This window comes from Rhinopithecus bieti, unplaced genomic scaffold, assembly GCF_001698545.2.
Source record: "Rhinopithecus bieti isolate Rb0 unplaced genomic scaffold, ASM169854v2 scaffold_83366, whole genome shotgun sequence".
In the NCBI taxonomy this organism is placed as follows: Eukaryota; Metazoa; Chordata; class Mammalia; order Primates; family Cercopithecidae; genus Rhinopithecus; species Rhinopithecus bieti.
The window spans coordinates 486,743-501,367 of record NW_016832657.1 but is presented as its reverse complement, the minus strand read 5'-3'; the positions used below and the strand labels follow the sequence as shown (position 1 = coordinate 501,367).

General features: G+C 48.0%; 1 protein-coding gene across 1 annotated transcript; it reads left to right on the top strand.

Moving 5' to 3' along the window:
• Window positions 1-2,073: 2,073 nt before the first annotated feature.
• Window positions 2,074-7,683, top strand: CD207 (CD207 molecule). Its single transcript, XM_017865656.1, has 6 exons — window positions 2,074-2,193; window positions 2,291-2,407; window positions 3,887-4,261; window positions 4,855-5,006; window positions 6,071-6,189; window positions 6,693-7,683. The coding sequence occupies exons 1-6, from the start codon at window positions 2,121-2,123 to the stop codon at window positions 6,841-6,843; spliced, it is 987 nt and encodes a 328-aa protein (XP_017721145.1). The 5' UTR covers window positions 2,074-2,120; the 3' UTR covers window positions 6,844-7,683.
• Window positions 7,684-14,625: the final 6,942 nt, after the last annotated feature.

Here is a 14,625-nt window from a genome sequence, read left to right as displayed (position 1 = left end):
CCAGAAGTAGAACATTCTAATCCTGTCTAAGCCCTGACGGAACCAATGCTCTGCAACCACACGAGCTACCTGAAGAGAGTAGGAATCTTCATGGGTGTTCAGAGGCAGGCAGTGAGGTGGAGCCAGACCCTGAGGTTTGGGACTATCGAACGTCAAAATTTAGAGCAGACAGCAGGTAGGGAAGCAATGAGACAGAACAAATGAGACACCATCTTTGTTACCCAGCTTCCTTCCCAGAGCTTCCCAGTGTGGGTTCCCCTCTGGGTTCCCTCATCCAGTCTGAGAAGTGACTCCAGCCTGAGGCCTGGTTAACTGGAGAGAGAGCATCAAGGGCCTGTAACTACAATGAGCTGCACACGGGCACGGGCTGAGCATGCAGCCACCATCCTCCCAAGTACCAAAGGCAGCAGGAGCCCCCGAAAGCATAGGTAGATATTTCCTTGGCCCTGCTAGCTTAACCTCTAACCCTGGTGCCTGATACAGCCTGTCATCCAGCTCTACTGGCTCAGCCTCAGCAGGCCCAGGACAGCTTTCTTGTCCTGCGGCCAGAGCTTTTGTTCATTCCTGAGTAAAGAGTAAATCACACTTCCCCTTATGCTTTTGCCTTGAAGATGAATGAGAACTTCTGGAGACAGCGGAAAGAAGCAGCAGCTTCTAGAAGGCAGATCCCAGGCCACAGACTGTGTAAACATCAGAGTGGCATGATTAGCTATCAAGTCTCCCAGTCACTTACCATTCACCCATCCGTCCATGCATCCTCCACCCATTCATTCATCCATTCACCCATCTTCCAATTATCTGGACCAACTTCCTTCTTTTTTCTTTCCTTCCCTCCCTCTTTCCTCTCCTGTTTCCTACATTCTAAGAAATATTTGTATAGAGTCTGCCATGTGCCAGATTTCTCAGATTTGGCAGACTTCTTCAAAGCATGAGAAGCTACCCAGGAGAAAATTTAGTCCTTCGCTGAGCTCCAAATAGGCTCCTCTGTGCCCTGAGCTTCTTGCACATATGGAACTCTCTATTCAAGGTTACAAGGAAGGAGAGAGGAAGCTGTGGACAGAGAGAGAGGAGAGAGAAACGGAACGATTCCTAGTCTGACGTTGCTGAGCACCTCTACTTTGTTTGAAAAGCTCACATGCTACAGGAAGCAGGGAGGAGAACTCAAGTCTTAGGTTTACATTTTGAATCTCCAAGTTACATATTATAAAGTGATATTGTATCAGCCAAGATGCACTAATAACAGGAAGCAGAATATTCTATTGCAATGGTTGCCTATTTGGTCTCCCTGCTTCCAGGCTTCCCCCAACCAGTCTGTGCTCCTCACCACAATCAGAGTGATGTTTCTACAGTGTCCCTGTCCTTGTCTCTCTCCTGCCTGAAGTCCTTAATTGGCCTCATGTCACCCATGAGCTAGAGGTCAAGCTCCTTGACATGATCAGAAGGATCTTCATAATCAGACCCCAGGTGCCTCTTCCACCCCATGTGAGTCCCCTTCCTGTTGGAATGTATATTTTACGTTCCAGCAATATTGCAACTATTTTCAGTTTGCCAAGCACTCCATGCTATCTTAAGCTCCATCCTTTGGCATATGTTTATCTTTCTACTGCAGTTTTTTTTCCCATTATTTCATTTCATATGCTTCTTTCAACTGGGCGTATTTGTCTCTTGTGCTCATCACCTTGCAATTTATTTGCTCATGTCTGTCTTTCCTACTAGACTGTGAACTGCTTGGTGCAAGGATTGTGAGTTATTCATCACTGTGGCCCTATGCCTGGTAGAGCATCAGTACCTAGAAGGCACTCAGTCTGTATTTGTGGGGTGAATGGATGGGTGGATGGATGAAGACAATCTTACAAGAGAAATGGGATAGCTTTGGGACAAGATGGTTAATGTATCTATGTAACAGACCCCCAGAGAAGACAACAAATGGCCTCTTTCTGAAAGCTCAGACTTCTGATGAGGGGAGTGAGCCAGACAAGGTATCTAGTCAGGAATAGGGAAGTTGGGATGATATGGTGACCTGGTGTGGGACTGACTTCCTGTTTCCTCTAGATAAGAGCTCTTGGAGAGACAGGCAGCCAGAAGCGCCTGTGCTTCCAGGGTAAGGGTGAATACTCAGGATGACGGCGGAGAGGGAGGCCCCTGATGCACACTTCACTGTGGACAAACAGAACATCTCCCTCTGGCCCCGAGGCAAGCGACAGTCACTGCTGAGAACCTGCTCCGTGTTCTGTGTGCAAACCTGCCCTTTGCTGCTCCTTCAACACACATTTTCTTCTTCTTCCAACAGAGCCTCCTCCCAAGTCTGGTCCATCTCTGTTCCCAGGGAAAACACCCACAGTCCGTGCTGCATTAATCTGCCTGACGCTGGTCCTGGTCGCCTCCGTCCTGCTGCAGGCCGTCCTTTGTAAGTCCTCACGTTTCATCGTCTGGGCTTAGCCCCTCTCTGTGGCCAGCTGGCTCCCTCCAGATTCAGACCACTTCCCTGCTCTCCAGGTTTCTCCTGCCTCTGACTTTTTCATTTGTCTCCTTTCTCCTCTTTCCATGTGCAGTAACAGGGTGTGCCACCCCCAGTATGGTGAGCTGATGCTCTTTCCCTCCCAATTTCTCGGAGATTATTGGGATCAGCATTTGCACATTGGTGCTCAAGGATACATTCTTTTGTCCTCAGGAAACATTTATCTAGTTTTTCATGCTGTGCTATTTTCTTCCCCTCCATCCCCCACCAATCTGAGCTCTGCTCCTTGGATTTGGAGCCTTGTGGACAGTCCCTGACAGTGCAATGTCTCCTGACCCTGTGAAGGACTAAGCCTCATATGTCATTGGCCCCAACTCACCAGATGGAGAGCCTGACCAACGAGCCAACAGATCTCCATGACTCAGTCCCCTCAACAGGACCCGTTCGTGCTCTCTTCATTCTCCTGTCCCTGCAAAAATCATGTCTAGGGAGCCTTCCTACTCATTTGGTGTTGCGGGGTTTATCTTTCTTCCTCTTTTGGCTCTGTCAGGCTTCATGGCCTTTGCTGCTGGCAGAGCCTTCTTCCTCCTGCCATGGCTCCAGGAAGCAGAGGAAGGGGACCCAAGAAGCTGTTGGATTTTGTTTTCTCCCTCTGTGGCCTCGGGACATACTTGGTCTTAGACTTGTAGGCTCTGAGCAGAGTCCCCCTTCCCCCATCCTAGACCCCTGGCCTCTAACATGGCATTTTCCTCAGGGCTCGCCTTTGAGCCTCTTGGTTTATCTTTGATCCTCTCTCTGGTACCCAGGCCTGGGACCTGAGCAGAATGTGAAAGTGGGTAGGGCAAGGGAAGGGGAGACACAGTTTTGTAATCTCCTTTTCCATGTTCTCTGGAGAAGAAGCCACTTCCAGATTAGTGGCTGGCTCTTCCCATGGTCACAGAGGGGCCCGTGGACAGATGTGAGGGAGTGGTGCTGTCCTAGCAGACAGCCACTGCAGGGGTTTCTGAAAGCAGAGGGATGGCAACCAAGGGGTGGGGTCCAGGGGGAATCAAGTTCTGGGGAGAGTGACAGGGCTCATGGAGGGCACCCCTTTATCAAATGTTCCATGAACACTCAGAGAAAATTCAGGACTGGTTTCTAACTCCTGCTTCTGCTTGCCTGTGAAATTTTCTCACAGAGAGCCTGTGTTTCATCAGTCTCCCCATTGTCTGTATCCACCTGTGTTCCTGGCACATGGTAGGTGCCCATTGCACGTTTGTTGTATGTTAATAAATGATTGGAGGGTTGGGGTGGCCCATTGGACTGTCCTGGTTCTTTGGGAAGCTTCAGCCTGTTCCTTCCCTTCCCTTCCTTTGATCAACCTGACAACACTCCCACTCCGGTCCCTGGGGCTCCCCTCAGCTGACCTCCTGCCTTTCTCAATCCCAGATCCCCGGTTTATGGGCAACATATCAGATGTAAAGACCAATGTCCAGTTGCTGAAAGGTCGTGTGGACAACATCAGCACCCTGGATTCTGAAATTAAAAAGAATAGTGATGGCATGGAGGCAGCTGGCGTTCAGATCCAGACGGTGAATGTGAGCCTGGGTTATGTGCGTTCTCAGTTCCTGAAGTTAAAAACCAGTGTGGAGAAGGCCAACGCACAGATCCAGATCTTAACAAGAAGTTGGGAAGAAGTCGGTACCTTAAATGCCCAAATCCCAGAGTTAAAAAGTGATTTGGAGAAAGCCAGTGCTTTAAATGCAAAGATCCGGGCACTCCAGGGCAGCTTGGACAATATGAGCAAGTTGCTCAAACGACAAGGTAAGTGACTCAGAAAATTACACTGAAGCTGACCAGCGGCCCATGGGATCTTACCTGTCCCAGACCTGAGGTCACTGGGCTGGTGGGTTAGGGAGGAGGCCGGGGGGAAGAGAGGGGCAGCCATGGACTAGGAAGTTAAGGAGGGAGGGCTTGAGGTTGGGAAGGACTTAGGCGCGGTTAGGAGAAAAGAGACCAGGGTCCAGCTAGAGTTCCCACACCAAAGTGCAGAATGTAAAAGCATTAGGCGATGTCCACCCCAGCCCATACCTAGTCATTTCTCATCAAGTTCCTTTCTAGAGTCCAGGGGCTCAGCCACTTGTCATGGCTGATGGAGGGTTGCTTCCCCTCATGGGAAAGACACTCTTTGTCCATCCTCTTGCATTCTAACCTCTCCAGTCCCAGAGACTCTATTAGTCTCTGTCTGACTTTCAGGATTTGAAAGAGTGTCCCAAATCCCCTACACAAGGACCCAAGGACACCAGAGCACAGCTCCATTTGCTGCTGTCTCTGAGACCTCATTCAAGTGCCCCCACCAAGCCAGCACCCCAAGAAATCAAGAATACCAGCGTTCACTTTTACCTCTTGTTCTCTAGATGACATTCTACAGGTGGTTTCTCAAGGCTGGAGGTACTTCAAGGGGAACTTCTATTACTTTTCTCTCATCACAAAGACCTGGTATAGTGCCCAGCAGTTCTGTGTGTCTAGGAATTCACACCTGACCTCAGTGACCTCAGAGAGTGAGCAGGTGAGTGTTGTGCCTGTGGGCTCTGGCAAGGGGGCGTATGAGCACTGGGCCCGGGAGGATGGGCAAGATTATACTGTGCAAACAAAAATCCCCAAATATTGATGACCTAATGAAGAAGGATTAGTTCTCGATACCATGTCTAATAAGGGCCAGCAAGGGGGCTGTGCTCACAGTCGCTACTCAAGGACCCAGGCCGAAGGAGTCTTCATCTGAACATGTTTCCACAATTGCTGGGGCAGGAAAAGGGAACTTGACGTATTGTGCAAAGCTTCTGCCCCGATTTAACATACCTCATTTTTGCTTACATTTCACTGGCTTAAGTTATGTTAAGTAAGTTAAGTAAGTTATGCAGTACTCCTGGATTGGGAGGATCCTGGATTCCAGTACTCCTGGAACAGGGCAGAGAGGAGCTACTTTCCATGTGCCCAGAAAAAAAGAAATATTTGTGAACAGCGTTAATGATTCCACATGACTCAAGAAGTCTCCTGCCTGGTGAGGCAGAAATTGGGCAGGCCCTTTTCATCTGGGCGGTGGGATAGCAGCTCAGGTCAGAGCCTGGGCTTTGGAGTAGTTCTAGAGCCCTAACCTCGCCATCTAACTAGTCCTAGCAGCTTGGGTGGAATACCCAACTTCACTGGGCAAACTTCACTGGCCCTCACTTGATGAAACATGCATGGTGATGGCACCTGCCTCAGAGGAAAGGAGTGAATGCATATGGAGGACTCAGCACAGTGCCGTATGTGGATTCAGGTGTTGTCATATGAACCATTCTCTCGTGGTCCATGCTCTGGAGTTCAGCTGAGGCCTTCCTGTGCTTCAGCACCTGCTTCCTGAGTGGCAGAAATGCTTAAGTCCTGAGCCTGTTAGCTGCAGGGCAGGGACACATCATAATCTGGAAGATGAAATCTGGGTTCTGGGTAAGGGCAGGAAGAGGCTTGAGAGGCCAGTGTGTGCAGTGCATCTGTGGGTCAGGGCTGTCACTGAGCACAGGTGAAGAACACCCGGAGACAGGTGATCAAGCTCTGAGTGTGACCGCACCTCTGCTTATCCTGTCTTTCCTACAGGAGTTTCTGTATAAAACGGCGGGGGGACTCACCTACTGGATTGGCCTGACTAAAGCAGGGACAGAAGGGGACTGGTCCTGGGTGGATGACACGCCATTCAACAAGGTCCAAAGTGCGAAGTAAGTCCCAGGAGCCCTCTCTGCCAGCCTGACTTTCCCCGGCCATGGCCAGGGCATGAAGGGAGTGGGGGCGATGTTCCCCATGAGGCAGGGTTTCTGATTCTTCCCTGTGCTAGGGTGACAGGAGCATTGCAACCAAGATCTAGCGCAATCCTGTCACTAACTGGCTGTGGGATCTGGGCCCTCCACGCCCTCTGGGTTTTGGTAGCAAGGCCTTCTACCTGGCCAGCTTCAGCAGGAATCCTGTCATGAGTCTAGGTCTTCACAGAGTGGGTTTGTGTAGGGACTTGAGAGTGGTGGGTTGGTTTTGCCTGGACTTGGGGCATGAGTGAAAGCTTAGAAGTCTAAGTCTCGCTAGTCCCCTTCCTTTTAGGCTTGGGTGCAGACATTTACTATGCCATTCCTTAGGACTCAAGCTGGGGTTGAATTAACTCATTTCTTCACTGGAAATAAGTTCTTCTTGGTTTTCCACTTTGTAAACCTTTATTTCTCCCTCTTGGTAGGTTCTGGATCCCAGGTGAGCCCAACAATACTGGGAACAATGAACACTGTGGCAATATAAGGGCTTCCTCGCTTCAGGCCTGGAATGACGCCCAATGTGACCAAACGTTTCTTTTCATCTGTAAGCGACCCTACGTCCCGTCAGAACCATGACAGAACAGGCTCCCAAGCTCACTCTTTGAACTCCAACGCTTGTCAAACATGAGGAAATGCCTCTTTCTCCCCCAGAGTCCAGGATGACTTTGCACGTTAATTTTCCTTGCTTCAAAATTGTCCCACAGTGGCATTCTGGAATCTGTCTGTCTTGGCTGGAAATTCTCTGACCCCATGGAGGCAGCTGGAATGGAAAGGAGAATTCAGGTTAAAGTGGGAGGGGTGGGTAGAGAGGATTTAGAAGTTCCAATTGCCCTGCTAAGGAGGATTAAGACCCGTCATCCGGGACAACACCTAGGGTTTTCCACTTCTTCAGAGAAGCCTCAGCTTCATCACATCAAAGTTATTTCAGAGCAACCAAGCAATTCTGCTGATATTGTCATTCAGGGCTTTTCTTGGCCAAACCCTCTAGAATTTCCACGTGTCTGCTTAGCTGTGCTGGCAGCTAGCAGCTGGCTGTGTTTGCAGTGGGAATAGCTCTGTTCTTGGAGATCCTGCTCATGGTATATCCTCAGTGGCTTGTTCATCCACATCATCTAAAGCCTGAACCTCTTCTTCTCTGGTTCAAGTCAGCGGCTCACATGGACTTGTATCTCCTTCAGAACTTGGCCAGTACCCAGACTCCCTTCTCCTTCCACTCCCTTAGTACACCCGGGTGCCCAGCCCTGCCTTCCGCCCAGTGTCCATCCAGCCTCTGTCCTCACCTCCCCGGCACCTCCTCCTCCTTCTGCATTTCCTGTCTTCCTGTGTCTTGTGCATGGGAAGCAGCCTTCAGTGCCTTCATGAATTCACCTTCCAGCTTCCTCAGAATAAAATGCTGCCTGGGTCAAGGCCCCACTCCACGTGCACTTTTTCATTCCTGGTTGTCCAGGTGAATATGTGGGAAAGGCAGTCTCCTCTGCTGGACATAAAGTTCTAGAGTATCATCAAGAAACATCTGGGGAGTCAAAAATAACAAGGACTAGGGAAGTTTCAGCCCTGGAAATGCCACAAAATGTGACTAGTACTTATTTCTAGTTTTTATTAAAATAAAGTAGAGCAAGGTCTCCAACGTCTCCAACGTCACGATCTTGGTGGTCTTTCTTCTTGGGTGTTCACTGGACAATCTTCTAGTCTCTAGCTCGATTCCCAAGAATGAGTTTCAGCAGGTTTCCCACTCTTCACAGAGACCCAGTTCCACAGGCATCAATTCCAAATCTCAAGTCCAGTGGCCAAAGCAGGAATCCAGGCAGCAGCCACCACAGAGAGGAGGGGAGAGTAGAGTGAGCACAGGTCCTCATTAGGGTCCACAGGAAAAGATGCTTCATTAAATGACTGTGACCAGCAGTGTGTTGTTCTGGGTGCAAATGGGTCAGAGCTGAGGGTACAGGCTTGCATTGTAAGACCTGAAATAGCATGTGCTGCTGTGACATTTTATGCCTCACAGGGCTCCAAAGACCTAACCCTGAGTTCCCTGCCTCTCACCAGATATGCCCTTGCCCTCAGTCCTCACCTGGCTGGTTTCCTATCGTCTGGGACCAGCTGCACTCCACCCAGTTTTCTACTTAATGGATTTCACTTCTCTGCCAGCCTGATAAACTATTCAAAAAAGCCAATCCAATCACATCATCCTGAGGAACCCGGGGCACCTCATCATTTTGTTACTACAAGGCCTGCCTCCCACAGCCCTGGCTGGTTCACTCTGCTCCTGAGGGTGACCCCGTGTGGCCCTGCATGGCTTGTGATATCTTTCCCCACTAGTAAACTGCTGTCAATCTCACCTGCCCAGTGTCAAATGTCATGTTTTGGCCATCTTGTCGTATTTAGGGCAGGGGATCCCTCCCTCACCAATGGAGAAAATGGGAGGTGACAAAAACAAGGCTGGTTGGGGATCTCTGGTTGGTTTTGGCAAAGAGATGAGCTGGGAAAATCAGACCATTTCTCTGGGAAAGAATTTGAACCAGGAAGTAGCAAGGGGATGAGGCTGTTAACAGAAGGAAGTTGAGCTGGAAGGCCCTGAGTTAGAGAAAGGCTGGAGGGGCCGTCAGAGGGCACTGGAAGAAACTAGCAATGAGCAGAAGCTACAAGGCGGAGGAAAGACATGAATGCAGGCCGGGGTCGGTGGCTCACGCCTGTAATCCCAGCACTTTGGGAGGCCGAAGTGGGTGGGTCACCTGAGGTCAGGAGTTCGAGACAGCCTGGCCAACATGGTGAAACCCCATCTCTACCAAAAATACAAAAATTAGCCGGGCATGGTGGTGGGTGCCTGTAATTCCAGCTACTTGGGAGACCGAGGCAGGAGAATCACTTGAACCTGGGAGGTGGAGGTTGCAGTGAGCAGAGATCCCACCACTGCACTACAGCCTGGGTGATAGGGCAAGACTCTGTTTCAAAAAAAAAAAAAAAAAAAAAAAAATTAGTGACTGCAGAGGATTATAGCTGTCAGAGAAAAGAGAATGGCTCGAGGAGTTGCGATGGAGGTCCTGGAGGGCAGGCTGAGGGGCTCCGGTTGCTCCTGTTCTCAGTGCTGCCTCAGATCCTCCCAGCCCTTCTGATCCTCCTGGGTTCTGTGCATGGGGACCTTACGAGGCTTGTGCTCCTGACCCTGCCCGTTGCTTTTTCTTGAAACTGAAAGAGCCTGAGTCAGTGAGGATGTGTTTTTATCTGGAGTCTGTGCCGCAGCCTGGACCCAGCAAGTGCAGCATTGCCTTGGCTTCCTCCCTTGAGGAAGCTGGGACACCTGCTGCTTTGCTTTGTCATGTGAGCTTGGCTGCCTCCCCCACTGTATGCACATCTTACTTCTCCAGGGAGGTCACTACATGGGCACCTGCCCTTCGGCTGGCAGTGCGGTCTCGCCCAGGAAGTCCCACCATTGATAATGTTGTAGTCCTGTCTCTAGCGGGTCTTGGGGCATTATCAATACCTGGGCAGCTCCTCGGGTCATGGACCCCACAGTATTTCTTGTGAAATTCTGGGGATTTTTCCATTGTCAGGTGAAAAGTTGGGAGCCAGGGACAGGTGAGAACTTTTTCTCAGTCAATTTGGGTATTTATTGTATTCCATAAGTTTTTTTTTGTTCATTGGTTTTCTTTTTTTTGTTTTTTCTGATTTGGCAGGTTGACAAGGTTTGACATGCCCTCTTTCAATGTCGCAATAAAATACTCTTGAAAAATTTATCCTTTTGTGCTTGAATATAAAAGAAAAAGAAAAAAATACTTGATTCACCCCTACTGACCAACTAGTCCTAATGCTTGTGGACATGTACTATAATATTTTATTTTTCTGTTTTCATGCTCTATTGATCTATCTATAATTACTTCATTTTCTCTTTCTTTGTCCTTCTGTCTCACTTTCTCTTTCTCTCTCTCCTCTTTTTCTCATATTGTATGAGCTATGCTTTCTTTGCTTTAATTTTCCCAGTGCTTTGGAAGATAAACCATTATTTAGGTGGGGGGTGTGTGTGTGTGTGCACGTGTGTGTGTGCATGTGTGTGTGCGTGCGTGTGTGTGTGTGCATGTGTGTAGTCTAGCACTTTCCCTTTTTCTTTTTTTTTTTTTGAGACGGAGTCTCACTCTCGCCCAGGCTGGAGTGCAGTGGCGCGATCTCGGCTCACTGCAAGCTCCGCCTCCCGGGTTCAGGGCATTCTCCTGCCTCAGCCTCCTGAGTAGCTGGGACTACAGGCGCCCGCCACTGCGCCCGGCTAATTTTTTGTATTTTAGTAGAGATGGGGTTTCACCGTGGTCTCGATCTCCTGACCTTGTGATCCGCCCGCCTCGGCCTCCCAAAGTGCTGGGATGACAGGCGTGAGCCACCGCGCCCAGCCGCACTTTCCCTTTTTCTTACAAAGCACCCTGGCTTCTGGGATTATTGGCATTATTCCTGGCATTGTCACCCTGGTTGGGGCTGGGCCCTGGGTATGGGGACTGCCACTGGCTCCCTTGGTGACCCCACCTGGCCAGGGCTCCGGGCAGCCCCCAGCAGGGCAATGCATTGCCTCCTTCAGAGATTTCAGGCCCTCCTTTCTCTCTACCTCTCTGTTCACACCCCAGACCTCCAAGAGCCTCCCCTCCTATCTGTCCCAGGGCAACTTCCTTCTTTTTTTTAGGTTTTAGAATGAATCTTTGTTTTTTGGGGAGAAAACACAGGCTACCCAATTTATGATAAACTCAGTGTGTTTTCAACAAGGAAATTTTTATTGTTCTATGGGAGCCTAAAGTGAAAGGATTTCCTAAGGCTTCATGAGGAAAAGGCACATAAGCTGGGCCTTGAGAGATGAGCAGAATTTAGGCAGTAAGTGGGATGGGGGCACAGACGAGGAAAGAGAGAGGAAACAGAAAATGCAGAGGAGTGTGACAGGCCTGAGGCAGCAAGAGAAGTCCAGTCTAGCTGGAGTGTGGTGTGGGGTGAAGCAGCGGGCAGGCAGCTCTTCAGGGGCCTTCAAAGCCAAAGGAGGGGTTTTGGATTTTATTTGAAGGACAAGGAGGAACCACTGAAGTGTTTTAGGCAGATGAGTGACATGATCCCAATTGTTCTGTTTTTTACTTAGTGTTGAAGAAGCGTGACAAATGATTTGTTACATTTGAAAGCTTAAGTGCTTCCAGGTATAACAAGATCTACAGACATGCAATAGAACTATGTCACTGGAAAACATTTGTCACACTTTTGTGGTTCTTCTTTTATCCTGAGCAGCTTCTTGTTTTAGGTATCTTCCTGTATTTTGAATTGACCTTCTCAAGTTAGAGGCAGAACTAACACTTACAACCTTACTTGCAGAAAAGTGCAGGCACGAGGTTAGATGCTTTGGGAGGCCCTTTGGGAGGCCAAGACAGGAGGATCACTTGATGCCAGGAGTTGAAAACCAGCTTGGTCAACCCAGTGGGACCCCGTCTCCACAAAAAATACCAAAAAAATTAGCTGGGTATGGTAGCGCAGACTTGTAATCCTAGCTCTTGGGAGGCTGAGGTGGGAGAATTGCTTGGGCTCAAGAGGTTGAGGCTGCAATGAGCCATGATCACACCACTGCACTCTAGCCTGGGCTACAGAGCAAGACCCTGTTTGAATTTTATTTAATATTTATTTATTTATTTATTTGTGTATATATTTATTTTTAAAGTGCAGTCATGTGACCCAGGGACCACCAGTCGGATTCAACCATGCGAGACCTTTGATTTGTCCTGGTGGTTTTTCAGAGCTCAGACTAGATTTAGTGCTGTCATTCCCAGAACCAGGTCAGTGTTCTTGGAGCATTCCTCCTGCCAGCATAGGCTCCAAAGCTTGACTCTGGTCTTCTGAGAGTCCATAATTACTACCTTATGTCTCATTTTAATTTTGAATTTTTTATTTTATTTATTTATTTTTTAAGACAAATCGCTCTCTCTCCCAGTTTGGAGTGCAGTGGCATGATCTCGGCTCACTGCAAGCTCCGCTTCCCGGATTCACACCATTCTCCTACCTCGGACTGCCAAGTAGCTGGGACTACAGGGGCCCACCACCACGCCTGGCTAATTTTTTATATTTTTAGTAGAGACGGGGTTTCACCATGTTATCCAGGATGGTAATTTCAATTTTTTTTTTGAAACAGGGCCTCCCTTTGCCACCCAGATTGGAGTATAGTGACACCACCATAGCTCACTGCAGCCTTGAACTCCTGGGTTCAAGGGATCCTCCAGCCTCAGCTGGCTGAGTACCTAGAACCTCAGGTGAGTGCCACCATGCCCAGCTAATTTTTTTTTTTTTAATTTTAGTAGAGATGAGGTCTTGCTATGCTGCCCAGGCTGGTTTCAAACTCCTGAGCTCAGGTGATCCTCCTGCCTCAGCTTCCCAAAGTGCTGGGATTACAGGTGTGAGTTGCCACACCCAGCCACCCCTAATATCTTTTAAAAAATACCTTTTTAGGCTGGGCTCAGTGGCTCATGCCTGTGTTCACAGAACACAGAACTCAAGGAGAATCTCTTGATCCCAGGAGTTTGAGGTCAGCCTGGGCGACATAGGGAGACCCTGTCTCTACAAAACAAAACAAATAGACAAACAAACAAAAACAGAAAAACAAAACAGAACTTAGCTGTGTGTGGTGGCATGTGCCTGTAGTCCCAGGAACTCAAGAGGCTGAGGAGGGAGAACTGCTTGAACCTGGGAGGTCAAGGCTGCAGTGAGCTGCAATCACACCACTGTACTCCAGCCTGGGCAATAGAGTGAGACCCTGTCTCCAAAATTTTTTTAAAAACTTTGCATTATAGAATAGTTTTAGCTTTACAGAAAAATTGTGAAGACAATATAGTTTCCATATACCCACCCTTTCCCATTTCCTTTATTGTTAACACCTTATATTAGTATGGTACATTTGTCACAATTAATGAACCAATGTTTAACTGAAGTCCATACTTTATTCAGATTTCCTTGGTTTTCCCCTAACAGCCTTTTTCTCTTCTAGGATCCCATCCAGAATACCACGTTATATTTAGTCATCATGTCTCCTTGGGGTCCCCTTGGCTGTGACATTTTCTCAGACTTTCCTTGTTTTTGATGACCTTGACGGTTTTGAGGAGCCCACTGGTCAGGTACTTTGTAGATTGCCCCTTAAATGAAATTTGTCTGGTGTTTTTCTCATGATTAGACTGGGGTACTGAGTTTCAGGAGGAAGATCATGGAGATAAAGGGCAATTCTTATCACATCCTATCAAGGGTACATGCCATCAATAGAATTCATTACTGTTGGTGTTGACCTTGATCTCCAGGCTCCGGTAGTGTTTGCCAAGTTTATCGACTCCAGAGTTACTCTTTTCTCCCCTTTCCTACACTGAACTTTTTGGAAGGAAGTCACTACATGGAGCTCACACTGAAAGAGTAGGAAGTTACACTCTACTTTTCTCAGACTGGAATATTTACATAAAACATTTGGACATTTTCTGCCCGAGATTTATCTATTTATTTACTTACTCAGACATTCATTTACGTCAGTATGGACTCACGGATATTTCTTTTACACTTTGGGTTATAATCCAATGCTACTTTATTTGTTTTTGTTTTTGTTTTTTCTCAAATTGTTCTGGCTTTGGCCATTGGGAGCTCCTTCATTGGTTCCTGTGTCATTTGACATATTTCCATCACTTTTTTTTTTTTTTGTAACAAAGCATCTCCTTACTTTCTGGTACTACAAGATGCTCCAGGCTCAGCTTGTGTATTTCCTGCCACAGTTCTAGAGTCAGCCATTTCTCTAATGAGCCCTGGTTTCTTTTTTTTGGAGAATGGTGTTAGAAACCAAAACCTGGGTGCTATGTGGCTGTTGCTATTAGAACGTCATTGCCTCTCCCAGCTGAGAGAGCTAAGTAATATTTGTGTGTACACCTAATTTTTTTTGTAAAGATCATTATGCTTGCATCGTGGTGACAGGACTTGAGAGTGGGTAAGAGGAGAGGCAGGGACAACAGTTAGGAGACGGATGGAATAAAAGCCAGGTGAGATGGTGGTTTGCATTCAGGCCTGTAAATGTGATGAATTGTTGTTGCTATATTTTGTGGGGTATACACTTTGTACTGATGAATGCAAGTGCTCACATCATGTCAAGAAGCTGTCCCCACTATTAAATAAAATGGCCTGGATTGGAAAAAAAAAAAAAAAAAAAAAAAGGAATCCGCCTCTCTCCCTCTCCTGGCTCTGGCCCTCTCTGGTTTGGCTTTAGAGCCAGGTAGACTCTTTCTCTCTTTCTTTTCTTTTCTTTTCTTTCTTTCTTTCTTTCTTTCTTTCTTTCCTTCCTTCCTTCCTTCCTTCTTTCTTTCTTTCTTTCCTTCTTTCTTTCTTTCTGTC

Excerpts from the sequence above, each read along its gene's own strand:
- CD207 (XM_017865656.1), top strand. The coding sequence starts at position 2,121 with ATGACGGCGGAGAGGGAGGCCCCTGATGCACACTTCACTGTGGACAAA. Across the intron at positions 2,408-3,886 it reads CCTGCTGCAGGCCGTCCTTT|ATCCCCGGTTTATGGGCAAC; the intron begins GTAAGTCCTCAC and ends TCTCAATCCCAG. Across the intron at positions 6,190-6,692 it reads AACAAGGTCCAAAGTGCGAA|GTTCTGGATCCCAGGTGAGC; the intron begins GTAAGTCCCAGG and ends CCCTCTTGGTAG.